Below are 24,097 nucleotides of genomic sequence, written 5' to 3' on the forward strand. Positions count from 1 at the left end.
AGCTATGAGGACGTTTGTATGAGAAATACCAATTTTTCTGTATTTTCCGATTTGGAGCAAATTTTTTTTTTGCAATTGAAAAATTTTTATTACGTAAAAGTACACAACAATGTTTTAATTTCCATTTAACAATAAGTAGTTTTTCCGGCAAGCTTCGATAGATTTCGATATAAATGCATATTAATTGATAGCTTGCTCTCAATTTCCATGATTAACTAAGAACTTATTAAGTAAATGTAAATTTTTTATTAATTAAAAACAAAAATAATTGTTTTAATGCAATTTATAAAAGCATGCACATGTTGTTAGGAAAAAAATTTCTTCTCTAAAATTGGCTACAATATTAGCTTGAAAAATATACGATTTTTAAAATAATTGAAACATAGACAGAATGAACAACAGATAGCTGTATTCAATTTCCCCGGGATTCCTATTGCGTTAACAATTTTTTACATTTTTTAATTAATTAACTAAAGAACTCTGAGAATCAAAGTTTCTGTTCTATCAAGAGCTGAAACATTAATATCGTAAACTATCGTAACTATCGTAATAAAAAAAAATATTTTTTTTTAAAGTAAAATAGGTTGATGCAATAGAATTCTGGTTTACATTAACTAAGTAAACGAAAAGTTTTATTTTTAAGTACTGGCACTCTGTTAGGTACCTACTCTTAAAGTAATTTATAAGGTACAAAATGTATTGAAATCTTTTCAATCGTCTAAGTATATAATATTCCCGAAGATGATAATCAAAAGCATCAGCTGTTCAACTTTAAAGAAAACTCAATTTTTATTTGTTATTATTAAATCAGTTTCTTCATTCAACAAATTTATAGTAAATCCTGTATAGACGTAAGTGTATAGTTACTACAAATGTATACAATTCTGTGTTGAAGTTTTAATTAAATCATAGTTAAATTAAAGAATTTATATTTTAGGCATATTTATAGACAAAAAGGTTCATTGACAAAACACAATATCTGAAATTTTGGTATATACTTAATTCTATAAAATCTAAAAATTATAATCTCCTCATTATTCTGTTAGACACTACCTGAGCATTACTGGATGGAATAGCTAATCGCACCAAAAAATTTAATAGGTAAATTTCTTAAAATAAAATCCATTTTTAAAATTTAATTACTTAATTTAATTCGTGAAAACTTCAATATTTTTTAAATAATATCCTTATTCCTTAATTAATATATGATGCTGGTCTAACAGAATCCTGAAATGAATATTAAATTAATAATTAATTAAAATTAACACTTACCTAATAATTTCATAACCTCATGATAATTTAAATATAAATTTAAATGGCCATTAATAATCGATAATTTATTAATTAATATAAATAAAAATAAACTAGAAATTTTATAAATATTTAATAAATACATTATTTTCTTCTTTTTTCTTTTTTTTGTAACTCTTAGCTTATTAAGTAATTTTCAAATTCAGTAAGGTTCGCACGCCTATTATTTTTGTAGCAATAAAAATTTAAATGTATAAAATGAGATGAAAAATAAAATAAAATTTTGTTATTATTTTTGTTTTTCTTTTTTTTTTTTTGATAAGAAGATTTAATTATAAGAGCAAGTAAGTATAACACAATTTCCGTTTACTGAACTCTCAGCTACTTAACTCTTTTTTTTTTCTAATATTTTTCTCTGTACTGTATTTTGTAAATATATACACAAAAATATTTAATTATATTAACATTTTATTAAACAAATAATTAGAAATTTTATAACAAATTTAGTTCATTTAAATAAAATTTATAATATAAATACCGCCGAAATCTTATCAACAAATTTTTTTTAAAACAAAATAAACAAAAATTCCATTGAATTTTTTGGGTAGCAAAAAAAAAATTCTTCTTTTTTTATATGATTTTTTTTTTTTCACTTTACCGGCTGATTCTTACACTTGACGAGATCTAAACATAAACTGACAGTAACAAAAAATTGACATTGACATTTTGAATTTTTCGTTCGACTCAATTTTATTTTTATTTTTTCATATTCTTCATTTTCTTTTCTCTTTACTTCTCTTCTCAATAAAATCTTGAATGGAAACTACATTGTTATAATGTTATTTAAACTGTAATACAATATTGTATTTAAGATTTTATTTCAATAAATTAAAAGTAGCGACAACTGGTGGTGAAATAATTTATATTCGTTTTTTAATACGTATATTTTGTAGTAAATTTTGTTATACAAATAAAAATATGTATAAAAGATGAGGAGGAGAAAAACTAAAAAGAAATATCAAAAAGTGTTATACAGAAATTTTTATTACATATATTTTTTTTTTATTTTATGTTTAGGTAGAAAATTTTGTTATTCTAGTGATTATTATGAAAAGTCATAGTATGTTGATAACGGTTTTATGAAATACTATTTTATAAAATATTTGACGGCGATTTTGTTATTAAAATAATGAAGTATAAGCAGGTATGTATGTATGCACGTATACCTGTAGAAAAAAGAATGCTGCTTAAAAGAAATTTTAAATAAAAATTGTTTTGAAAAATTATAGGAAATTTCTAAAACAGTAACTGAAATTCAAAAAAATTTGGAGTATCATGTGAAGTTGTCTAGTTGGTATGTCTAGAACTAATGATAGACTTATCGATATATATATGTATATGTACTTATATAACATGTATCACATTTATAATTGCAATCATATATAAATTTGTTTTTCGAAGATTGCTGGAATTTTCTTTACGTATATTAGGTTCTGAAGAGTCAATCATGTTTGTAATTTTTTTACGATTTCTATTTTGAAAAACTTGCACAATCCCAACTGCAAATGAAGTTGCCGATAAATTGCTATAGTAACTCACATAATTTAAAAAAATATACATTGAAATTTCCAAAATTTAAATATCTACAAGTTGCTTCAGCTAAATTTCCGGTAATAAACAAAAAAACAAACTCTAACACAGTGCACGGCGTTTTTATGACAAATAACAATGTAAACTGTTAAATATAAAAAGTCTTAAACTTCAAAATTATTTTTCAATCACATACTAAAAGAAAGATTTTGGATTTTATTTCTTATAAAAGGAATATTTTTATATATTGAATAAATATAAGTGAAGAGTATAAGTTGAGCTTTCAATTTACTTTTAAAAACATTTACTAATTTTCCAACCGAATTGCTATAGTACGTCAAATAATTCAGGACGAGACTTTTATTTAAAAAGGAAGTAAGAAATGATTTAAAATGGATTTTGCAGACAATTATATTGCGGAACAGAGTAATAGTTTACAAATAATTTTTATTTTTTTATTAATTGTGGAAAAATATTCTTTTCACATTACTAGCACTATTATAACGGAAATAAAGTGTATCCGATATTACGAGAAAAGCTTGTCTGAATTTAATAATTTTTTAAAATTAAAAATACTAGATGGAACTTTTTCTATATCGAGTCATTTAAATCAATCTTGGCATTAATAAAATCTAAATTGTTTGACATACGATAATTTATTTATTTATTGGTGGAACTTTAAATTTGTTAAAGACTGTAATGCGTGATTATACAAAATTTATTGTTAAAAATGTAATTTGAAAACCATTTACAGCCTTTCAATAAAAATTTAATATTATTGTTAAGGCATAATTATTAATCAGAATTTATCAATCGACAGTGGTAATATAATATGCTAACTTGTAAACTATTGTAATGTAAGCCTTTTAGATCGTAAATTTGTAATGAATGAGAAAAACATAATCTGAATTTAAGAAAATTTAATTTTTGTTCTTCTTTTTTTCAAAGCGAAAATGGGAGAGCGATATTTGTTTTGGAGTTTGGAATTCGGTTAAATGTATTCATAATACCGTATGTTGAGAAATGAAACAGTTTATAGCGTATACAACGTACATATACCGATCATACCTTAGAACTATTTACGTACATGTTATATATTTTGCAATGAACTCGTTTTTGAACTTCGAATATCCGTTAAATTCATCTTGTTTAATTTGTTTACAAAAAACAATTTTCGGGTTTAGTATGAATTTGAGAGGACATTCAAGTTGAATGGTTTTTGATAATTTCGTTGGTTAGCGCTAAATTACTAACTCCCTTGTTTTTTTTCTTTAAATGTTATTTACTGATAATAAGAAATTTAAAATTTTGCTTTAACAATTAAAATTTTAATATTTTTTTTTATTTGATCTGCTTTGTTTTTGGCACTTCATATTATTTTATTTGAATTTTGCATTCGTATTTATAGATTCTCTTTATGAATGAGCAAGCATTTGTCTTACAACAAAAAATAATTTTCTAAATTGAAGAATCAATTAATTTTTAAAAAAATTTCCCAATATGTCAAATAATAGTGTGCGTGTTATTTTAAAAATTATAATGAAATTTTTTTGGCAAATTTATTTTATGTTAGCTGTGAAAATTATTATGTACCACACAGATTGATAACACAAAAGTTGAAGCACTATGTTTTAATTGGATGGTTGTTTTCCATCGACTGTTATAACTGAAAAACTATATATGAGTGAGAAACTTAAATACTTAAAAGAATTTATATGAGTTCGCTGCCGCTCATACTTCGGTCGGAATTCTGAGTATCTTCAGGTCACCACAATTTTTTTCCTCTTTATTTTATTTTTTTGTTGTTTTGCTTTTATAATACAGGTACATTCATATGCATTATTATAAAATATTATTAATTTTTGTTTTACTTGTTTTACCATTGATAATGAACTTTAACGGAGAGATAAAAATTAAGAGAGGGAACAATTTTTTACTTCTTTATTTTTTCAAAATTATAGAATAAAAAATGTAAATAAAATTGTTTTGGAATTGATTTCTTCAAATAAGTGAGCTTTTTTATGCCACAAAACAAGTTTATCATCTAGCGCATATGTATGTATGTATGCGTTTTTCATTATCAAAATTTTTAATTTTACCGCATAAGTTATTTAAATTAAAGTATACATACATCGTGAAATATAATACAAACAGTTGAAATTAAAAATAATAATAATATTCTGATTTCGAAAACTAGTATTGCCCAATAAGCCTAAAAACTTTACTTGTTTGGGATAAACTCTTAATTTGGAAAATTTACTCAATTATAATAAATGTTTAGAAAACTAAAATGCGCAATAAAATTTTATTTAATTTTAGTAGTAATATTGATATTAATTTATAATAGTGCAGAATTTTGACGATTTCAAAAACCTTTAATTTTAAAGTAAATCTTAACTTTTGGTAGCACTGAAAAATTGCGTAAATTTCTTATACTGAGTCGCAGCGTACACCAACACAGTCATATAATGTAAATATTTTATTTTCGAAGAATGTTAAATTTAAAAAAATTATAAACTTGTATGACTAGAAAATATCAAAATATACTTAATTACCAATGATGTTTAGACTGTCTGTTTATAATTTAATCAATATGTATACAAAATTGTATATGTATTTACTGCTTTGAATTTAAATTAATTAAAAAAGTAATTCACCATTAATTCAAAATAAATATATGTAAATAAAAACGATTTAACTACAATATTACCGGGCTATTAAAGTTGACTAAGAAATCTTCAATACCGGTACTAGATTTGCAGCTGGTAGCTGAAGGTTTGATAGCATTGCTGTCAAGAGGAAACTTCTACAGGAATGTTTTCTTCAAGAGTGCCTTAACTACGTCAGGTTTTTCAGCAGAATTATCGATGGGGATTGTTCTGATTATCATCTCCAAAATAAAGATTTAAATTTTAATTGTTTTTTCTGCAAAGGTTGCAGAATGTATAATGTTAACCGTTAATAAGTTAGAGTAAATATGTTAATTGAAAATTTATTAAAATAAAATAAAATTGCTGTTTATAAAAACTGGTTTAAAAATCAATAATGTATCTTAAATTTAATGAACTGTTGATGTAAATGTTAAGTTTTTCTTTTCAAACTATAAACTCGTTTTGTTATATATTTGTATGTATATGTTGCTTTTTAACTAATGATGTTCTTTTACTGATAAGTTTATAGAGAAATTTTTTGATTTCAGTGTTATTTTGAGAATTCGTGAAAGGTGATCAATTTAAGTAAAAATAATGTTAAGTTTAAACCTTTCTTTCTCATTTTAAATTTAAATTAAAGTTAAAATAAATAGAAGATAATTTTTTTGAACGCTATTTACGATAGGAAGACGTTTGAGCAAAAATTTTTAAAAATTCTCGTAAAACTGTTAAAAATTAGTTTATATATTTGTGTCACCTAAATATTCATTGATCTACTGACTAATAATCAAAAGTTGTTAGTGATTAGGAAACATAAAAATTTGAAGAATTAATTTAATATTCGTATTACGCCAATTAATAATACAATGGTTGCTCTTACAATTTCGATATTTATTTTGTTAAATTTGTTATTAAATATTAACTGTCAAAATTGTTATGTACCAGAGATTGATAATAAAAAAGTTGAAGCAATATGTTTTAACTGGAAAACTACTACATCAGGTATTATAGATGATGGAAACGGTGCTGCGTCTAGTTCTGCAAGAGTTGATTTCTTGGCAGATTCATGTGTCCCTAGTGCGGCAGGAATTATTTTACGTTGTAAAATTGGTTACAAAAATAAAATATCAGAAGAAGGTGATTCTATTTTAAATATATGCAAAGGTGGAAAATGGAAATATGAAAATATCAACAGTGAAAATTGTGAATCTATATGTGGCAAATTATTTCAAGAAGAACTTAAACCAACTTCAAAACCATTATTATTTAAAGGTAATGAAGTTGATATAAAATTGGCACCATGGCATGTTGCTATTTACAGAAATTCTTCAAATACATTTGAGCAAATATGTGGCGGAACTATTATCCATTCAAATATTATTGTATCGGCAGGACACTGTTTCTATGATTATTCAAAAGATGATCTTTCTAATCCATCAAAGTTTTCAATAGGTGCTGGCAAACGTTATCGAGATTATGAAGCAAATGAACAATTATCACAATTTGCTCGTGTTAAAACAATTTTTGTACCAGACACGTAAGTATTTTATATGAAAAAATTTTTTTTGATTGGAATATATGAAATCATTTTGAACAAAAATTTATACGGAACATTTTTAAGAAATTATTTTACGTTACAATACGAAATTACGTTAAAAAAAATATGTATTGTTAGTTCAATATTTATAGCTAAAAAATTTTATTATTCTTAGATTTCAACCAGAACCATTACGAAGTGACATTGCAGTTTTAGTTCTTGATCGTCACTTCAAATATAATCCCGTTATAGCGCCGGTTTGTTTAGATTGGGATCTTTCATCTCATAGTGATCATTACGATAGACTTTCTGCGGTTCTTTATGGATGGGGACATACATCTCCTGATGAAATTGCGAGTTCAACACTATTAAAAATTAATTTAAAGACCATAGAGAGTACAGATTGTAAAAAATTGGTTGATCGAAATTATAGACCAGATATTTCTCGTGATAGATTTTGTGCTATAAATGATAATAATGCAACTGCATGTGGTGGAGATAGCGGTGGTGGGTTAATAACTATGAGAGAAGGGTATAAATTAACTGGTGTTGTTAGCGTTGGTCTTCATAAAGAACTTTATTGTACGGATGGATTTGTTACAGTATTTACAAAAGTAAGAGTTTTTCAAGATTTTATTAAATCAATAGTTTCTAAAAATCGAAACGAAGAACAGAATGCAGCAGAACAAATTTTAAAATGGAAAAATGTGCGATAATCAGAAGCATTTTTTATCTTGTTGTTATATACAAATCTTTTAATATGAATTCAAAATAAAATTTTAAAAAACAGAATTGTTTAAATATAAGTTTGTGTATTGTTTAAATATTGAGTCAATTAGAATATAATGATGTATTCATTGGAAATAATAATTTTTAAGTACAAGTTTTTAATGGCTGATTTGTACAGTTAGTTTGTTAATATTAATATTAATTAATGTACAATATGGATTTAATTTGGAAATTTTATGCAAGGAATTTGGTTCTTTATTTATAATGATTAAAATTGCAAAACAAAAAAAAAATTAATATTTAAAAAGAAATTTTTAATTTGTATAAAAACTTTCTTTACTCTAATACCAAAGCTATCTAATGTTCTTGTCAAAGTAAAAAGTCATAGGATACTCAACATTGTACAATATTTTTATACATTGTTTTGATACTACTCTTCCTAAGTACGGCTTACGTCTAATTTAACAAATTTGGAGAATCTTATCGATAAAGCATAAGAAGAACCGGTAGTTCTGGTCGTCTAACAAATACTTTTGTAAATTCGATACTAAAAATATTTTTTTATACAGAATTTATGCAGTTTGTATTACAGAATTATTAAGCTTTTTTTAAATGTCTTTCTCTCTTCCACAAATATTTCCATTTTCAACTATAAAACCATAATAAAGTCTTTATTTTATTCAGTTTGTGAGAACATTCTTATGAAACTACCTCGTGCTAAAATTCATAAAAATTATTTTGTACATGACAACTTAAAATCGGTGCAGGTTTATAATTAACTTTGCATTTATAATTAAATAAGTTTCATTTTTACTCATTTCTAAAATGGGAACTCTTAAGAACTTTATTTTCACAATAATTTTCATATCACTTACATTCTCAAATTGTTCAACCTTAAGTGACGATAATATTGAAAGTACTGCAATAATTAAAATTTCTAAAAAGAGCAGGTGATTTTTTTAAAAATGATTTTCTAGTTTAATGTGTTTTTAAAACTAATTGTTTTATCTGAACAGTTCTACACCAAAGTGTTTAGTGCCACCTGGAATTGATTATAAAAAAATTGAAGTTTTATGTTATGATATTAAAAGAAATCATGATGGTAAATATCATTTGTTTGAAGATCAATGTTCAGAGAGTACAGAAGTAATATTAACGCGTTGCCAAGTTGGTTATGCAAATAGAAAATCTAGAAATATTAATGATTATTTAAACAAATGTGTTAATGGAAAATGGGAGAATGAGGGTCGTACAAATGATGACTGCGAATTGATATGTGGTCAAAATCTTGAATCTAGAACAGAAAAACCAGCTACTATACCTCTAGTGTATAATGGCAAGAAAATTGAATCAAATAATGTACCGTGGCATGTTGCAATCTACAAAAATATTTCATCAAAATTTGAACAAATATGCGGTGGCAGTATTGTACATTCAAATGTTATTTTATCAGCAGCACATTGCTTTTATGATCCTTCAAAAGACACCCTTGAAAATTTATCTAAATTTTCTGTTGCTGCTGGAAAACGTTTTCGTAATTATGAAATGGAAGAACAACATGAACAATTTGCGCGTATTAAGAAAGTTCATGTTTTTGGATAGTAAGAAAAAAATGTTAAATTACATATATTAATTTTTAATATTTATATAAAATATATATAAATAGATTTAATAGATCATAAGTCAACGATTTAAGTCTTTTATAGTTAAATAGTGTTTAACATATTATAATATATTTTTATATTTTGTCCTAATAGCTCAGAGCTTTCACTACGGAATGATATTGCGGTTGTATCTCTTGATCGGCATTTGCAGTATTCACCTTATGTTGAACCAGTTTGCATAAATTGGAGTCTGTATTCAGAATTTCCTTCAAATTATGAAAATGTCTTAGGTCATCTTTATGGTTGGGGTGCAACATCTGATAATATGGATCTACCCTTAGAATTGCTCAAAATAGAATTGGAACCAATACCAAATGATATATGTAAAGAAATGGTTCCAAATTTTGAAATAACATCTGATGTATTTTGTGCTATAAATAAAGAAAATTCAACTGCTTGTTCTGGTGATGGAGGGGGAGGTTTAGTGATCGAAAATAAAGGTGATAACAATCTTATAATTTTACTTGGAACTGTTAGTCATACAGTTAGAAAGAAAAATTCATTTAATTCTTGTTCTGATGGAACAATAACTATATTCACAGATATTAAATTTTATCAGTATTTAATTAAGCCTGCAATATCGAAAAGTAGAGATTTAACAAATGAATCTTTAATTAATGTGAATATTATGTATGAATAAGAAATTATAAAGATTGATTATAAATAAAAAAAGCGGTACATTTATTATATGTTTAATTTAAAAATTAAAACTCTCTAATTGGGCCTGACGGTAACTACTACAAAACTCACGTTTTCCTTTTTCAAAAAAAAAAAAAAATTGAGGAATATGGAAGAGAAGATTTGACCGACAATTTTAGTTTAATAATACATTTATATAATGTCCAATGATGAAAATCGTATCTTACAAAAGTTTCGTCCTAATATTATACCCAAATAGGTGATACGTCTGTTACGTTAACACGGTGAATTTAATAGTTTATTGAAATTAATGATTTGACTGCTAAAAACTGCGTAATGCCATTAAGATTTATACGGTATCTGTGGTTACCTTTTTTCTATTTTCCTAAAATTTGTTTATCTAATTAAAATTATAAGAACGGGTTTTTCAATGAGGATATTCAGATTTCAAACCAATGCTATGATAATTGTTGGTGTGCACTTACAAATCGGATGATCACCTTTAATTTTATTCAGTGAGTTTAACAAATTTATCATGGGAAGATGAACGCCTCCGAAATATTTACAAATCGCTTAATTATATAATCATTTTGTAATTTAAATACAGTATTTGTGCCAATTTGACTTGCGCCTTTGATAAACAAAACTGTTTTGATTAGAGTGAAAAAAATCCACAAATTGTTCGTGTGACACCCTTATATCAAGTAAAATTAGTTAATTAATGGTTCTTGGTAGAGCTATACGTTAATATTTCTTATTTCAAAAACTGAACGCTATAGCTGAATGATGTGATACTTTTCTTCATATCAATTTTCGGAAACCGAAACATATGCCAGTAGTCTGCCAAATATTCATTTTGTTGTGTAAAAAGTTTGATAAATAAATTATTTTCTGAAAATCCTACATTACATTTAGCCGACAAGACCCTGTTTGTTTTACGAAACTGTACTTCCACAATGTGTTCTACGCTTTATTTTAATAAGAAATTTGAAAAATCTTATTGGAAAACCAATTAGATAATGCATAAAGCACTATTGCTGAAGAAGAACTGGTAATTCTGGTCGACTTACTACCTTTGTAAATACGATACTAAAATATTAATTTTTTGTTCAGAATTTATCCAGTTTGTGTTTGTTACAGAATTATTAAGCTTTTTTTAAATGTCTTTCTCTCTTCCACAAATATTTCCATTTTCAACTATAAAACCATAATAAAGTCTTTATTTTATTCAGTTTGTGAGAACATTCTTATGAAACTACCTCGTGCTAAAATTCATAAAAATTATTTTGTACATGACATCTTAAAATCGGTGCAGGTTTATAATTAACTTTGCATTTATAATTAAATAAGTTTCATTTTTACTCATTTCTAAAATGGGAACTCTTGAGAACTTTATTTTCACAATAATTTTCATATCACTTACATTCTCAAATTGTTCGACCTTAAGTGACGATAATATTGAAAGTACCGCAATAATTAAAATTTCTAAAAGGAATAGGTAATTTTTTTTAAAAATGATTTTCTAGTTTAATGTGTTTTTAAAACTAATTGTTTTATCTGAACAGTTCTACACCCAAATGTTCAGTGCCATCTGGAATTGATTATAAAAAAATTGAAGTTTTATGTTATGATATTAAAAGAAATCATGATAGTAAATATCATTTGTTTGAAGATCAATGTTCAGCGAGTACAGAAGTAATATTAACGCGTTGCCAAGTTGGTTATGCAAATAGAAAATCTAGAAATATTAATGATTATTTAAACAAATGTGTTAATGGAAAATGGGAGAATGAGGATCATACAAATGATGACTGCGAATTGATATGTGGTCAAAATCTTGAATCTAGAACAGAAAAACCACCTACTATACCTCTAGTGTATAATGGCAAGAAAATTGAATCAAATAATGTACCGTGGCATGTTGCAATCTACAAAAATATTTCATCAAAATTTGAACAAATATGCGGTGGCAGTATTGTACATTCAAATGTTATTTTATCAGCAGCACATTGCTTTTATGATCCTTCAAAAGACACCCTTGAAAATTTATCTGAATTTTCTGTTGCTGCTGGAAAACGTTTTCGTAATTATGAAATGGAAGAACAACATGAACAATTTGCGCGTATTAAGAAAGTTCATATTTTTGGATAGTAAGAAAAAAAAATTAATTTACTTATATTAATTGTTAATATTTATAAAATTATGTAAATAGATTCAATGAGCTTTACTGGGCTTAAGTTAAACTAATAGTTTATTACTTTGACTAAGGCTTATAAGAGTCTTTTACATAAATTTTGAGAAATTATTTGCGTTTGGCTTGGTTTAACTGTATTTTTTTTTCAACAGTTCGGAGCTTCGAAATGATATTGCGGTTGTAACTCTTGATCGCCGTTTGCAGTATTCACCTTATGTTGAACCAGTTTGCATAAATTGGAGTCTGTATACAGAATTTCCTTCAAATTATGAAAATATCTTAGGCCATCTTTATGGTTGGGGTGCAACATCTGATGATATGGATCTACCCTTAGAATTGCTCAAAATAGAATTGGAACCAATACCAAATGATATATGTAAAAAAATGGCTCCAAATTTTCAAATAACATCTGATGTATTTTGTGCTATAAATAAAGAAAATTCAACTGCTTGTTCTGGTGATGGAGGGGGAGGTTTAGTAATGAAAAATCAAGGTGATAACAATGTTATAACTTTATTTGGAATTGTTAGTCATACGATTAGTAACAGAAATTATTGTTCTGATGGAGCAATAAGTATATTTACAGATATTAAATTTTATCAAAATTTCGTTAAGCCTGCAATTTCAAAAAGTAGAGATTTAATAAATGAATCTTTAATTAATGCTAATATTGTGTATGAATAAGAAGTTATAAACTATAATTATAAATAAAGAGCGACAAAAGATTTGCCAACTTAACAATATTAGCCACCTTTAATGTTTAATTAAGATATTAAAATTTTTGCTTTTTTTCAGAAAAAATTTGTGTTTCGAACTAGGTCTTACTGAAGATATAGAACTCATTGACATTCCAAAATCAGATATACTTTGTTAATTTGCTTCCATGATAAGCATGATAATATGACTCATAAAGTTTTTGTAAAATTAATTGTAAAAATCTTCTTAATGATTAATATTGGGGATTCCACAAAACTGAAAAGCAAGAAAAAAGCTTTATATAGAAAATATAATTTAGTAAAAAACACAATTTAATGTAGCCGATATATGATCAACGGCCAAATAAACTTGTATTAATTAGTCTTTGGAAAAGTATTAAATAGCAAAATATAAAAATAGTTTTAATAAACAGATTTATATTTTCACATTGTTAGGCCACTACTTGAAAATGTTCTAAGAATGTAAAACAAACGTAAAATGTAAGTGAAAAGGACATGCTCCTTCAACCTGATTCCCTCATAATATCTTCCAGTTCGCAATATTTCAAACAAAGACTCACCTGTAAATGATAAATGAATGCAATGGATCAACATTTCCAAAATGAGGTGAATTTCTGAACTTTAGTTTTGTCAACAAGCCTACCAGTTTCTAATCTTGATAAATAAAGTTAAGAAGAATAAAATTTCAAGAAATTGTTTTTATATACATAGTTAAATCAATCCAACGAGCACAATACTTCCCTTATTGCATACAATGAATATTGTCAGTTCAAACGAGTTAATTAAAATGTAAATTAGGTATTCGACATTAAGCTTTAATTGAAAAAATTTATTTAAAATATTATAATGATTTTAAGAACGTTCATCCGTCCTTCTGTTTGTAATTGTATAGGGAATTGTTCTATATAAAAAATATGACTCTGATAGTTTCAATTCTTACCAACTTTTTATTTTGAATTTAAATTTGCAATCATACCATAGATTAAAATCAAAAAATACATAATTCCAATAGACACAACTACCAGTTAAGAAAGTTTCCCAATATAAATTTTTTTTTCCCTCTTAGACAAATCTCAACTACAGATCTTCTTTTATAATTTGGCAAATCTTGAACAATGATTTTTACATTTTTGAGTTTGACTATAATTGTAATTAGTAAGTTAATAATTTTCAATTAAGAAGAGATACATTTGCCAGCCTTTCCAATTAGATATACGATTATTACAATGTTATTATTGGTTGTACTCGATGTACTCGTATTGAGTACAATAATCCGACAAATTAATGAGTTTAAAAACAAAACGGCTACTTATGAATACTTGCGTACAAATTAGTAATTATTATTCAAATAAACTTAGAGAAGAACTCGTTAGGCTCATACTTTTGAGCAATGATTTTCGCCTAATGAGAATTTTATTCTCTTTATAAAACAGAATTGTTGTTATGTTTTCTTTTTGTCTTTATATAAAATTCGTTTTTAAAATCAATCAGTATAAAATAGTGAAGTGATAGAAGGTGACTGTGTTTTCTTCACTCTAAGATAAAAAAGTTTCGTTAAATTTAAAGCGCCTTTAATTTTTTTTAATTATTCACATTTATAAGAACTTTGCAATTTTTTTAGAAATCCGTTTCAAAAATAAAAATTTATGCTTAAATTTTTGTAACTTTTTATATATTTACATAGATTTTTTAAGATAATATTAAGTTGACAAAACCCACTTTGTCAAAAATGACCGGAACTTTAAGAATTACAATATTTATTTTACATAGTTTATTATTGAAAGTCCACTGTCAAATATGTCATGTACCACAGATTGATAATTCTAAAGTTGAAGCGATATGTTTTAATTGGAAAACAACAACATCGAGTGTTATTACTGATGAAAACGGCTATACATCTACCTCTTTGAGAAGTGGTTTATTAGAAGATTCATGTATTCCAAATGCTCAAGGAATTATATTACGTTGTAAAATTGGCTATCAAAATAAAAAATCACAGGGAAAGGATAGTTATTTGAATTTATGTTATAATGGAACATGGAAATATGAAATTAATGAAAGTAATGATTGTGAATCTTTATGTGATAAATTATTTAAAGAAAAGACCGAATCAATCCCTACTCCATTATTATTGAACGCTAAAGAAACTGGTGAAGAATTACCACCATGGCATGTTGCTGTTTATAAAAACTCCTCGAATACTTTTGAACAAATTTGTGGCGGAACAATAATTCATTCGAACATTATTGTATCAGCAGGACATTGCTTTTATGATTATGCAACTAGTGGACTTTTTAATTCATCGAAATTTTCAGTAGGAGCTGGTAAACGTTATCGGCAATATGTAGCAAACGAGCCATTATCACAATTTGCTCTGGTTAAAAGAATTTTTGTACCTGCCACGTTAGTATGACTTTCTTAATTATTCATAATATAAAGTGTTGTAAGATAAAATAATAAAAATTAAATTTAAATTTTTGTTACTTAAATTCAGAGTACTTTTTCAGTTTCGTTTCTTAATAAATTTTCATTAAATTATTCAAAAATTAAAAATATTAAGCTATTTTTAGATTTCAACCGACACCATTACGAAATGACATTGCAGTTTTGGTTCTAGATCGTCATTTTAAATATAATCCAGTTATAGCACCAGTTTGTTTAGATTGGGAAATTTCTTCTTATAATGATCATTATGATAGCCTTTCTGCGGTTCTTTATGGATGGGGACACACATCTTCAGAGGAGATTCCGAGCACAAACCTATTAAAAATTAATTTGAGAACTATTGAGAATGTGGATTGCAGAAAATTAGTTGATCGAAAATATGCATTTGATATTTCTAGTGATAGGTTTTGTGCTGTGAACAAAGACAACGCAACAGCATGTGGTGGAGATAGCGGCGGTGGTTTAATAACTGTGAGGGAAGAATATAAATTAACTGGTATTGTTAGTGTTGGTGTTCATAAAAAACTTTATTGCACTAACGGATTTGTTACGGTATTTACAAAAGTAAGGATTTTCCGAGATTTCATTAGGTCGACTGTTTCGCAAATACGAAATGAAGAACAAAATATAGTAGAAGAAATTTTAAGTAGCAATAAGGTACGTTAGTAATTGTGTTAAGTAAATACTTAAAAATTGAAAATTGAAAGTAAAGTAAAAGGTTTTTGAAGCAAAAGGTTTAATAAATTAGGAAGTTCAATAAATTATTAATATCTTGCTTAAAGTTTATGAATTTGAGCAGCTTTTAAGAGTAGAAATTTTAAATCGTTTTGCGTTAAAAATGAAGTTGTTTGCATAATAAATAAATAATACGAATAATAAATTGTAAGTAATGATTGTCGTAATGAAATGAAAGTCTCGCGGAAAAGGTGCTTCTTTTATCAGCACTGTTGCAAAATTGCAATTAGTGTGTAACTAATTACAAACTGCTTAATTGCATGCGATCAGACAGTTGCATGTGTGCGCGCTTGAAAGTTACGACAATTATTACATTAGAATTACATTAATTTTTTTTGAAAATTTACAATAAAAAGTCACGGGCGTAAAAAATCTGGCGGAAATCTTCATCTTGCAAAAATCTCTCCGAAAGGCTAATATGGATTTGGAAGTATCTGGAAATTCCAGATAAATGTGACACTCTAGCATCACTGGTTTCAGTACATTTTGCTTCTAAGGCCTCTCCTTTAATCTAAAATCGATATATTATTTTTACATTTTTTTTCAGTGTTTGGTGCCAGAGGGAATCGATTTTAAAAAAATTGAAATTTTGTGTTATGATACTAAAGAAAGATATAATGAATTGTTGCAAGATCAATGTTCAGAAACTACAGAAGTAATATTAACTCGTTGCCAAGTTGGCTATGCAAACAAAAAGTCAAACAATATTAATGATTATTTGAATAAATGTGTAAATGGAAAGTGGGAAAATGAAAGGCATGTAAATGATGATTGTCAGTTAATTTGTGGCAAAAATCTCGAATCCAAAATAAGTAAACCAGTTATTAAATCCTCCTTGCGGCAAGATAACGAAACTGGATTATATACGGCACCATGGAATGTTGCGATCTATAAAAGTATTCCATCAAAATCTAAAGAACACGTCTGCAGTGGAAGTATTGTACATTCAAATGCTATTATATCAGCAGCACAGTGCTTTTATGATATTGAGAGTGATGAATTTCCTGAGGATTTATCAATATATTCAATTACAGCTGGAAATTATATTCATGGTTACGAAATGATAGAACAGCATAAACAATTTGCGCATATTAAGAAAATATATACTTTTGGATAGTAAGATAAAAATTTGATATTTATGTTAATTGATAAATTGTCAATATTTATCAATCATTAAGACTTTGATGTATTTATCATTACTATTTGTCAATATTTATATACATAAGACTTTGATATATATCATTAAGACTTTGTGAAATAACTTTTTACGTAACTTTTATTTAAGTATGAATTTTTGAACTATTTTAGATCAAGTTTTGTGGTTTTATTTAAGTTTGATAAATAAACTCGGGAAGCTTCAGAGGTTGTGGTTTATATCTGTTGCATTCTTTTACAAATGCTTTAGTTTATTAGTCGTGATAGAATCTGCTGCTTTTGAATGATTGCGTAAGCTAACAATCCTTCTCTTTATTTTTTGCATATACTAATCTTTTTGGTTTATGAAAGAGCTCCTAGCTTTTTTACATTCTTAAATAATTATTTTTAATTTTAAAGCAAGGAATTTACTTTTAATAGATTTATTATTTAAAAAAGAAGTGCAGACTTCTTGCATTTGCTTTGACTTCTTTCTTAAAATTTGTTTTCATTTCAGTGCAACATATTATCTGTTAAAATTTGAATTTTAGAGATTGTTAACGTTTTTATTTTTACATTCTTTAACCAACAGCTCAGCATCTTCATTCCGAAATAATATCGCAGTTGTTGCTCTTGATCGTCATTTACAATATTCGTCATTTGTTGAACCAGTTTGCATAAACTGGAATCCCTCCACGGACTTCCCTTCAAATTATAAAAATATCATAGGAAATCTTTATAGTTTAGGTGCAACATCAGATGCACCCACATTCTTTGACTCCTTGTCGATAAAACTGGAACCAATAACAAATGACGAATGTAAAAAAATGATTAGTAAAAAAAACCGAGATGAAATTACTTATGATAGATTTTGTGCTGTAAACAAGGATAATTCAACTATTTTTATTGAAGACACAGGCAGCGGTTTGGTATTAGAAAATAAAAGTGGGGTAACTGTATTTGGAGTTTTGAGTCATAAATTCAATCAGGAACACAAAAAGGAAATAATCATATTTACAGATGTTCAATTTTATCAACATTTAATTAAAACTGCAATATCGAAAAGTAGAAATTTAATAAATGATTCTTCAAATGATGCTAATAACAGGTTTGTTAACATTAATACTTTGCGTCCCTAATTTTATATTCAAAAACCAAATATTTTTATTTGCCCGATCTTAGTGCTTACTAAATTTTTAAAAGAAACCCGTGCTATGTTTGTACATTTTTATACGAATTGTATTTTTTGCTCTTTGACCTAAATATGGTTGAGATGGGTCTGATATTCACTATAAAAATTCTTAACTGCATCTTATAACTTGAACACAATTTGGTAACAGATAATGTTACCGAAAAAATGAAATAATTAGTCGAGATATCTTAAGTTACAAGGGTAATTTTATCTACTCGTTGTTCACACAAACTATTCATTTTTTAATTTTTGGTAAAAACCAATTCAAAAAACCATTTTTTATAGAGGATTTCATATATAACCTTAAAATGTCTTACTCATTAATTAATTAATAACTAAAACAAACTTATCTCAAATGCAAAAAAAAAAAAAATTAAAATAAATCTGAAAAAATAAAAAAAAATTACAGTTCTTTACCAAAATGTTTAATACCTACTGGAATTAGTAATAAAAAAATTGAAATTTTATGTTATGATACTAAAGAAAGATATAATGAACTATTGCAAGATCAATGTTCAGAAAACACAGAAGTAATGTTAACACGTTGCCAAATTGGTTATGCAAGTAAAAGTTCAAGCAATAATAATGATTATTTGAATATATGCGTGGATGGAAAATGGAAAAAAGAAAGTCAAGTAAATGATTGTGAATTAATATGTGGTCAAAATCTTGAGTCAAAACCAGAAGAACCAGCTACTATACCTTTAGTGTATAAAGGAGAGAAAATTGCATCAAATAATGTACCGTGGCACGTTGCAATTTACAAAAATGTTTCATCAAAATTTGTACAAATATGCGGTGGAAGTATCGTACATTCAAATGTTGTTATATCAGCAGCGCATTGCTGTTCTAGCTTTGAAATAGGAATGAATGAAGACGTGTCAAAATTTTCAGTTGGAGCTGGAAAACGTTTCCAGGATTATGAAATGGAAGAACAGCATGAACAATTTGCTCTTGTAAAAGAAATTTATAATTATGGATTGTAAGTTAAACATATAAAATTTTTTACATTTTATTATATCTTAACAATAAGACAAGTTTTGTGTAATAATTTTAAATATTTATCCAATAGCTTACAGTATCCAATACAGAATGATATAGCAGTTATTGCACTCGATCGTCATCTACAGTATTCGTCTTTTATTGAACCAGTGTGCATAGATTGGAGTCCTTCCATAAGCTTTCCTTCAAACTATAAAAATATCATTGGATATTTTTATGGTTGGGGAGCAACATCACCGGATATAGATTTTTCATTTGAATTACTAAAAATAAAATTAGAACCTATACCAAATAATATATGTAGAAAAATGACTAAAAATTTTAAAAATTTAGTTACACCTGATAGATTTTGCACTATAAGTGAAAACAATTCAACGATTTGTGCTCGTGATTCAGGTGGTGGTCTAGTATTTGAAAATGATAAAAAACTTGTAACTTTAATTGGAATTGGTAGTATTGGTCTCGATCACAACCGTTACTGTTCTGATGGTGCGATAGGTTTATTCACCGATATTAAATTTTATCAGCATTTCATTAAAACTGCCATATCAAAAAGCAGAGATTTAATTAGTCCATCTTTAATTGATATATAATAATAAATGACAGTGTAAGAATTCTTAAGTGTAAAGAAGTAACAATGTTTTTTATTTATGTTTTTCTCCTTAAGTGTTAAATTGTATGCTTCAGCTGTAAGCTTTTCATTGATTTCTACTTTAATTTAAATGTAACCATGATCAATTTGTTTTGGAATTGATTGTATTATTTACAATAAAATTTACCGTGTAGAGATTTCGAAAGGGGCAGGAGCAATGGGAAAGGTAAATCGAATCGAATAGAAAGACAAATCTAATGGAAAAGCTATGATAAAAAATAATAATTTGAAAAAGAGAAGCAACAAATTCTCACACACAACAGTTTTAGATATATACACTACGTTAAATTAAAAATTTTAAAATCTTGCTATTTTCCAGAAAAACTTGCATTTCAAACTAGACCTTACTGAAGATACGTTATAAAATTCTGTTATTAAAATTTCAAAATCAGATATATTTTGTTAATTAGCTTCCATGATAAGTTTTTGCTGCTATTATACTGGTTATTATATGAATCATAAAGTTTTTGCATAATTAATAACAAAAGTCTTTTTAATGAACAATAAATTCTACCAAAAACAAAAAATATTGAGAAAATAGCTTTACATAGAAAATATAATTCAGTAAAAATCGAAATCAAATGTAGTCGGCATTAACTATAGGCTTAATGTATATAATATTTCCCAAATAAACCAACATAAGCTTTTCCAGAGTATTTACAAAAGTAAGGATTTTCCGAGATTTCATTAAGTCGACTGTTTCTCAAATTCGAAATGAAGAACAAAATATAGTAAAACAAATTTTAAGTAGCAAAAAGGTACGTAAGTAATTATTATATTATTTTGTGTAATAAATAATATTTACGAAATTAAAACTGAGAATAAAAACAGTTGCCTAAAGCAAAAAGTTTCCGATATGTTTCTCATAAATGATTAAAAAAAAATGAATTTTGTGAAGAAATTCTAAGGCAAAAAGGGAACATTCTTTTAAGTTATGAATGTAAGAAATTTTTTAATTTTAAATTTCATTATAATCGATTTTATATGTTATTGTTACATTCGGATTATTATTGTACAAAGGAATTGAGAAAAGAGAAAAGGATTTTAACTTTGTATTCTGATTACCGCCAAGACAGGTTTATATTAAAAGACAACTTGTCCATTAAAAAAAATGTGAATGTTTTTATTTTTAAATTTTTGGAACGGTTTAAAATTAATAAAAATGTTATATTTTCACATTTATTTTCAGTGTTTAGTCCCACCGGGAATAGATATTAAAAAAATTGAAATTGTATGTTATGATACTAAAGAAAGATATAATGAATTGTTGCAAGATCAATGTTCAGAAACTACAGAAGTGATATTAACTCGCTGCCAAGTTGGTTATGCAAACAAAAAATCAAACAACATCAATGATTATTTGAATAAATGTGTAAATGGAAAGTGGGAAAATGCAAAACATGCAAAAGGTGATTGCGAATTAATTTGTGGCAAAAACCTTGAACCCTTATTGTTGGAAACCAGAGAGATTACATCAAATAATGCACCATGGCATGTTGCGATCTACAAAAATATTTCATTACAATTTAAAGAACATATTTGCAGTGGAAGTATTGTACATTCAAATGTTGTTATATCGGCAGCACAGTGCTTTTACGATATGAAAAGTGATAAATTTACTCAAGATTTATCTAAATTTTCAATTACAGCTGGAAATCGTTTCCGTAATTATGAACTGAAAGAACAGCATAAACAAATTGCACTTATTAAGAAAATACATTTTTTTGGATAGTAAGATAAAAATGTTAAACCACATATTTCAATGATTATAAATATTTATTAAATATGTATTTGTTTAGGATGTTGTTATACATTTAGAAAATAGAATAATTCAAGCTAAATTATAAACTTAGCAAGGAACTTATCGGGTTTCGAATACTGGCATTGGTACTTAAAACATTGTGAGAGCTTTGAGCGAGTGCCTTTATTTGACATGCATCCAGTAGTTTTGTTCTCAGAACAGACCTACCTATTTTGATCCATTCAAAAATTTATGTTTTAAACGGTTGTGTTATGCGAACTAAAAGTGATATTAAGTTTGTTCTTATGCTTATACCGCCTTTCAAGCGCATGTTTAACAATATCATTGCACATTTCTGTGACATGGTTGTTGCCTAATTTCAATAATCTTAGCCATGTAAGAAATTTCAACTTTAAGAGCCTTCTATTTACTAAACCATTTGTGATAGATGTCTGTGGTCTTTTTTTTCTAGCTAATAAAAATTAACCTCTTGTAGCTATTTACAAGATTGTAGATAAATTACATTTAAATGTAGCTATTTACAAGATATATCGTGTTTGATTGATAACCTGGCGACTTTCTACAATCTATTATTTTATATTTGGTTTATATGACATTAACTTTCTTATTATTTTAATGAAATAACATCTTTTGAAATTTAATTTTTAGAGATTAAACGTTTTTATTTTTGATATCTCCATATTCATAGATTTTTACATTTCTCATTCGACAGTTCACCTACATCACTACGAAATAATATTGCAGTAGTAGCTCTTGACCATAATTTACAGTTTTCATCTTTTGTTCAACCAGTCTGTATAAACTGGAACCCCTCCGAGGAATTTCGTTCAACTTATAAAAATAGATTAGGACATCTCTTTGGTTGGGGTGCACAAACACAGAAAAAGGGGGAGTTTTCGGAATTGTTAATGACAAAATTGAAACCAGCAACAAATGATGAATGTAAAAAAATTGTTGTTAAAAATAACCAGGATGAAACTGTTGATAATAGATTTTGTGCTGTAACCAACGCTAATTCAGCTGCCCCTGTTGGTGATATAGGTAGCGGTTTAGTATTAGAAAATAAAAGTGTCGTAACTTTTATTGGAGTTTTGAGCCACATATTCAATTTGGAACACAACCAAGAAATAGCCGTATTTGAAGATGTTCAATTTTATCAAGATGCATTTAAAATTGCAATATCGAAAAGTAGAGATTTGATAAATGAATCTTCAAATGATGCTAAAAACAGGTTTTGATGTTTAATATTTTGTATTTATAATTTTATAAACACAAAATATTAAAACGAAATTAAATAAATAAAATTAATACTAAAAAAAATTTGAAATAATAAAAATAAAGTGTATAACGTTCATATTTTGTTTGAACAGCTCCTCATCAAAATGTTTAGCCCCTACTGGAATTGATAATGAAAAAGTTGAAATCGTATGTTATGATGCTAAAGAAAGATACAATGAATTATTAAGAGATCCATGTTCAAATAGCACAGAAGTAATATTAACACGTTGCCAAATTGGTTATGCAAGTAAAAGTCCAAGCAATAGTGATGATTATTTGAATATATGCGTGGATGGAAAATGGGAAAAAGAAAGTCATGAAACTGATTGTGAATTGATATGTGGTCAAAATCTTGAGTCAAAACCAGAAAAACAAGCTACTATACCGTTAGTATATAAAGGAGCGAAAATTGAATCAAACAATGTACCGTGGCATGTCGCTATCTTTGAAAAATATTCATCGAAATTTGAACAAATATGCGGTGGAAGTATCGTACATTCAAATGTTGTTATATCGGCAGCTCGTTGCTTTTATAACGTTGAAAAGTTTAAGGAAAAAGATTTATCAACATTTTCCGTTGGAGCTGGAAAACGTTTTTATGATTATGAAATAGAAGAACGGCATGAACAGTTTGCTGGTATTAATAAAATATATACTTTTGCATTGTAAGTTTTTACATATTATATTAAAATTTTTGTTTTAATTTCATTAATTGCATAACATTTATAAATGAAATTTATTTCTTTAGTTTCGAAGGAATTATTTTTAAGATCATTGAAATTGTACCCCCGGTGGACTTAGCGAATGTAAATGCTAGGAGCCTTGGCCAGTTTCTGAGAAAATCGGACTGGTTCGAATGAAGTAGAAAAAGACAGATCCGGCGATACCATAACAAGCATTTGAGCCTAAGTTCACCCATCGGGGGC

General features: G+C 26.7%; 5 protein-coding genes across 6 annotated transcripts in view; 4 read left to right on the forward strand and 1 right to left on the reverse strand.

The window, feature by feature from the left end:
- LOC129618592 (tyrosine-protein kinase Dnt-like) overlaps nucleotides 1-1,891 on the reverse strand; it is a 69,095-nt gene extending 67,204 nt beyond the window's left edge. Inside the window, exon 1 of one of the 2 annotated variants that reach the window (XM_055533431.1) lies at nucleotides 1,273-1,891. In XM_055533431.1, coding sequence (XP_055389406.1) covers nucleotides 1,273-1,396 — 124 coding nt within the window. In that variant the 5' untranslated portion in view covers nucleotides 1,397-1,891. The remainder of the gene's footprint in view (nucleotides 1-1,272) is intronic. The other variant, XM_055533432.1, reaches the window with a different exon arrangement.
- A 4,178-nt stretch (nucleotides 1,892-6,069) lies between these two features.
- LOC129618615 (chymotrypsin-C-like) lies at nucleotides 6,070-7,813 on the forward strand. The gene is made up of 2 exons (XM_055533464.1): nucleotides 6,070-7,029; nucleotides 7,205-7,813. The coding sequence occupies exons 1-2, from the start codon at nucleotides 6,359-6,361 to the stop codon at nucleotides 7,743-7,745; spliced, it is 1,212 nt and encodes a 403-aa protein (XP_055389439.1). The 5' UTR covers nucleotides 6,070-6,358; the 3' UTR covers nucleotides 7,746-7,813.
- Nucleotides 7,814-7,874: 61 nt separating this feature from the next.
- Nucleotides 7,875-10,062, forward strand: LOC129618536 (modular serine protease-like). The gene is made up of 3 exons (XM_055533340.1): nucleotides 7,875-7,879; nucleotides 8,775-9,359; nucleotides 9,516-10,062. Exons 1-3 carry the CDS (start codon nucleotides 7,875-7,877, stop codon nucleotides 10,060-10,062), a joined length of 1,137 nt encoding a protein of 378 aa, XP_055389315.1.
- Nucleotides 10,063-11,316: 1,254 nt separating this feature from the next.
- On the forward strand, nucleotides 11,317-13,129 carry LOC129618537 (modular serine protease-like). The gene is made up of 4 exons (XM_055533342.1): nucleotides 11,317-11,559; nucleotides 11,627-12,211; nucleotides 12,408-12,929; nucleotides 13,051-13,129. The coding sequence occupies exons 1-4, from the start codon at nucleotides 11,435-11,437 to the stop codon at nucleotides 13,127-13,129; spliced, it is 1,311 nt and encodes a 436-aa protein (XP_055389317.1). The 5' UTR covers nucleotides 11,317-11,434.
- A 1,571-nt stretch (nucleotides 13,130-14,700) lies between these two features.
- On the forward strand, nucleotides 14,701-20,087 carry LOC129618538 (uncharacterized). The gene is made up of 6 exons (XM_055533343.1): nucleotides 14,701-15,374; nucleotides 15,542-16,073; nucleotides 16,699-17,267; nucleotides 17,878-18,393; nucleotides 18,887-19,459; nucleotides 19,550-20,087. Exons 1-6 carry the CDS (start codon nucleotides 14,701-14,703, stop codon nucleotides 20,070-20,072), a joined length of 3,387 nt encoding a protein of 1,128 aa, XP_055389318.1. The 3' UTR covers nucleotides 20,073-20,087.
- Nucleotides 20,088-24,097: the final 4,010 nt, after the last annotated feature.

Source organism: Condylostylus longicornis, unplaced genomic scaffold, assembly GCF_029603195.1.
Source record: "Condylostylus longicornis isolate FDR11 unplaced genomic scaffold, ASM2960319v2 ptg000009l, whole genome shotgun sequence".
NCBI lineage: Eukaryota > Metazoa > Arthropoda > Insecta > Diptera > Dolichopodidae > Condylostylus > Condylostylus longicornis.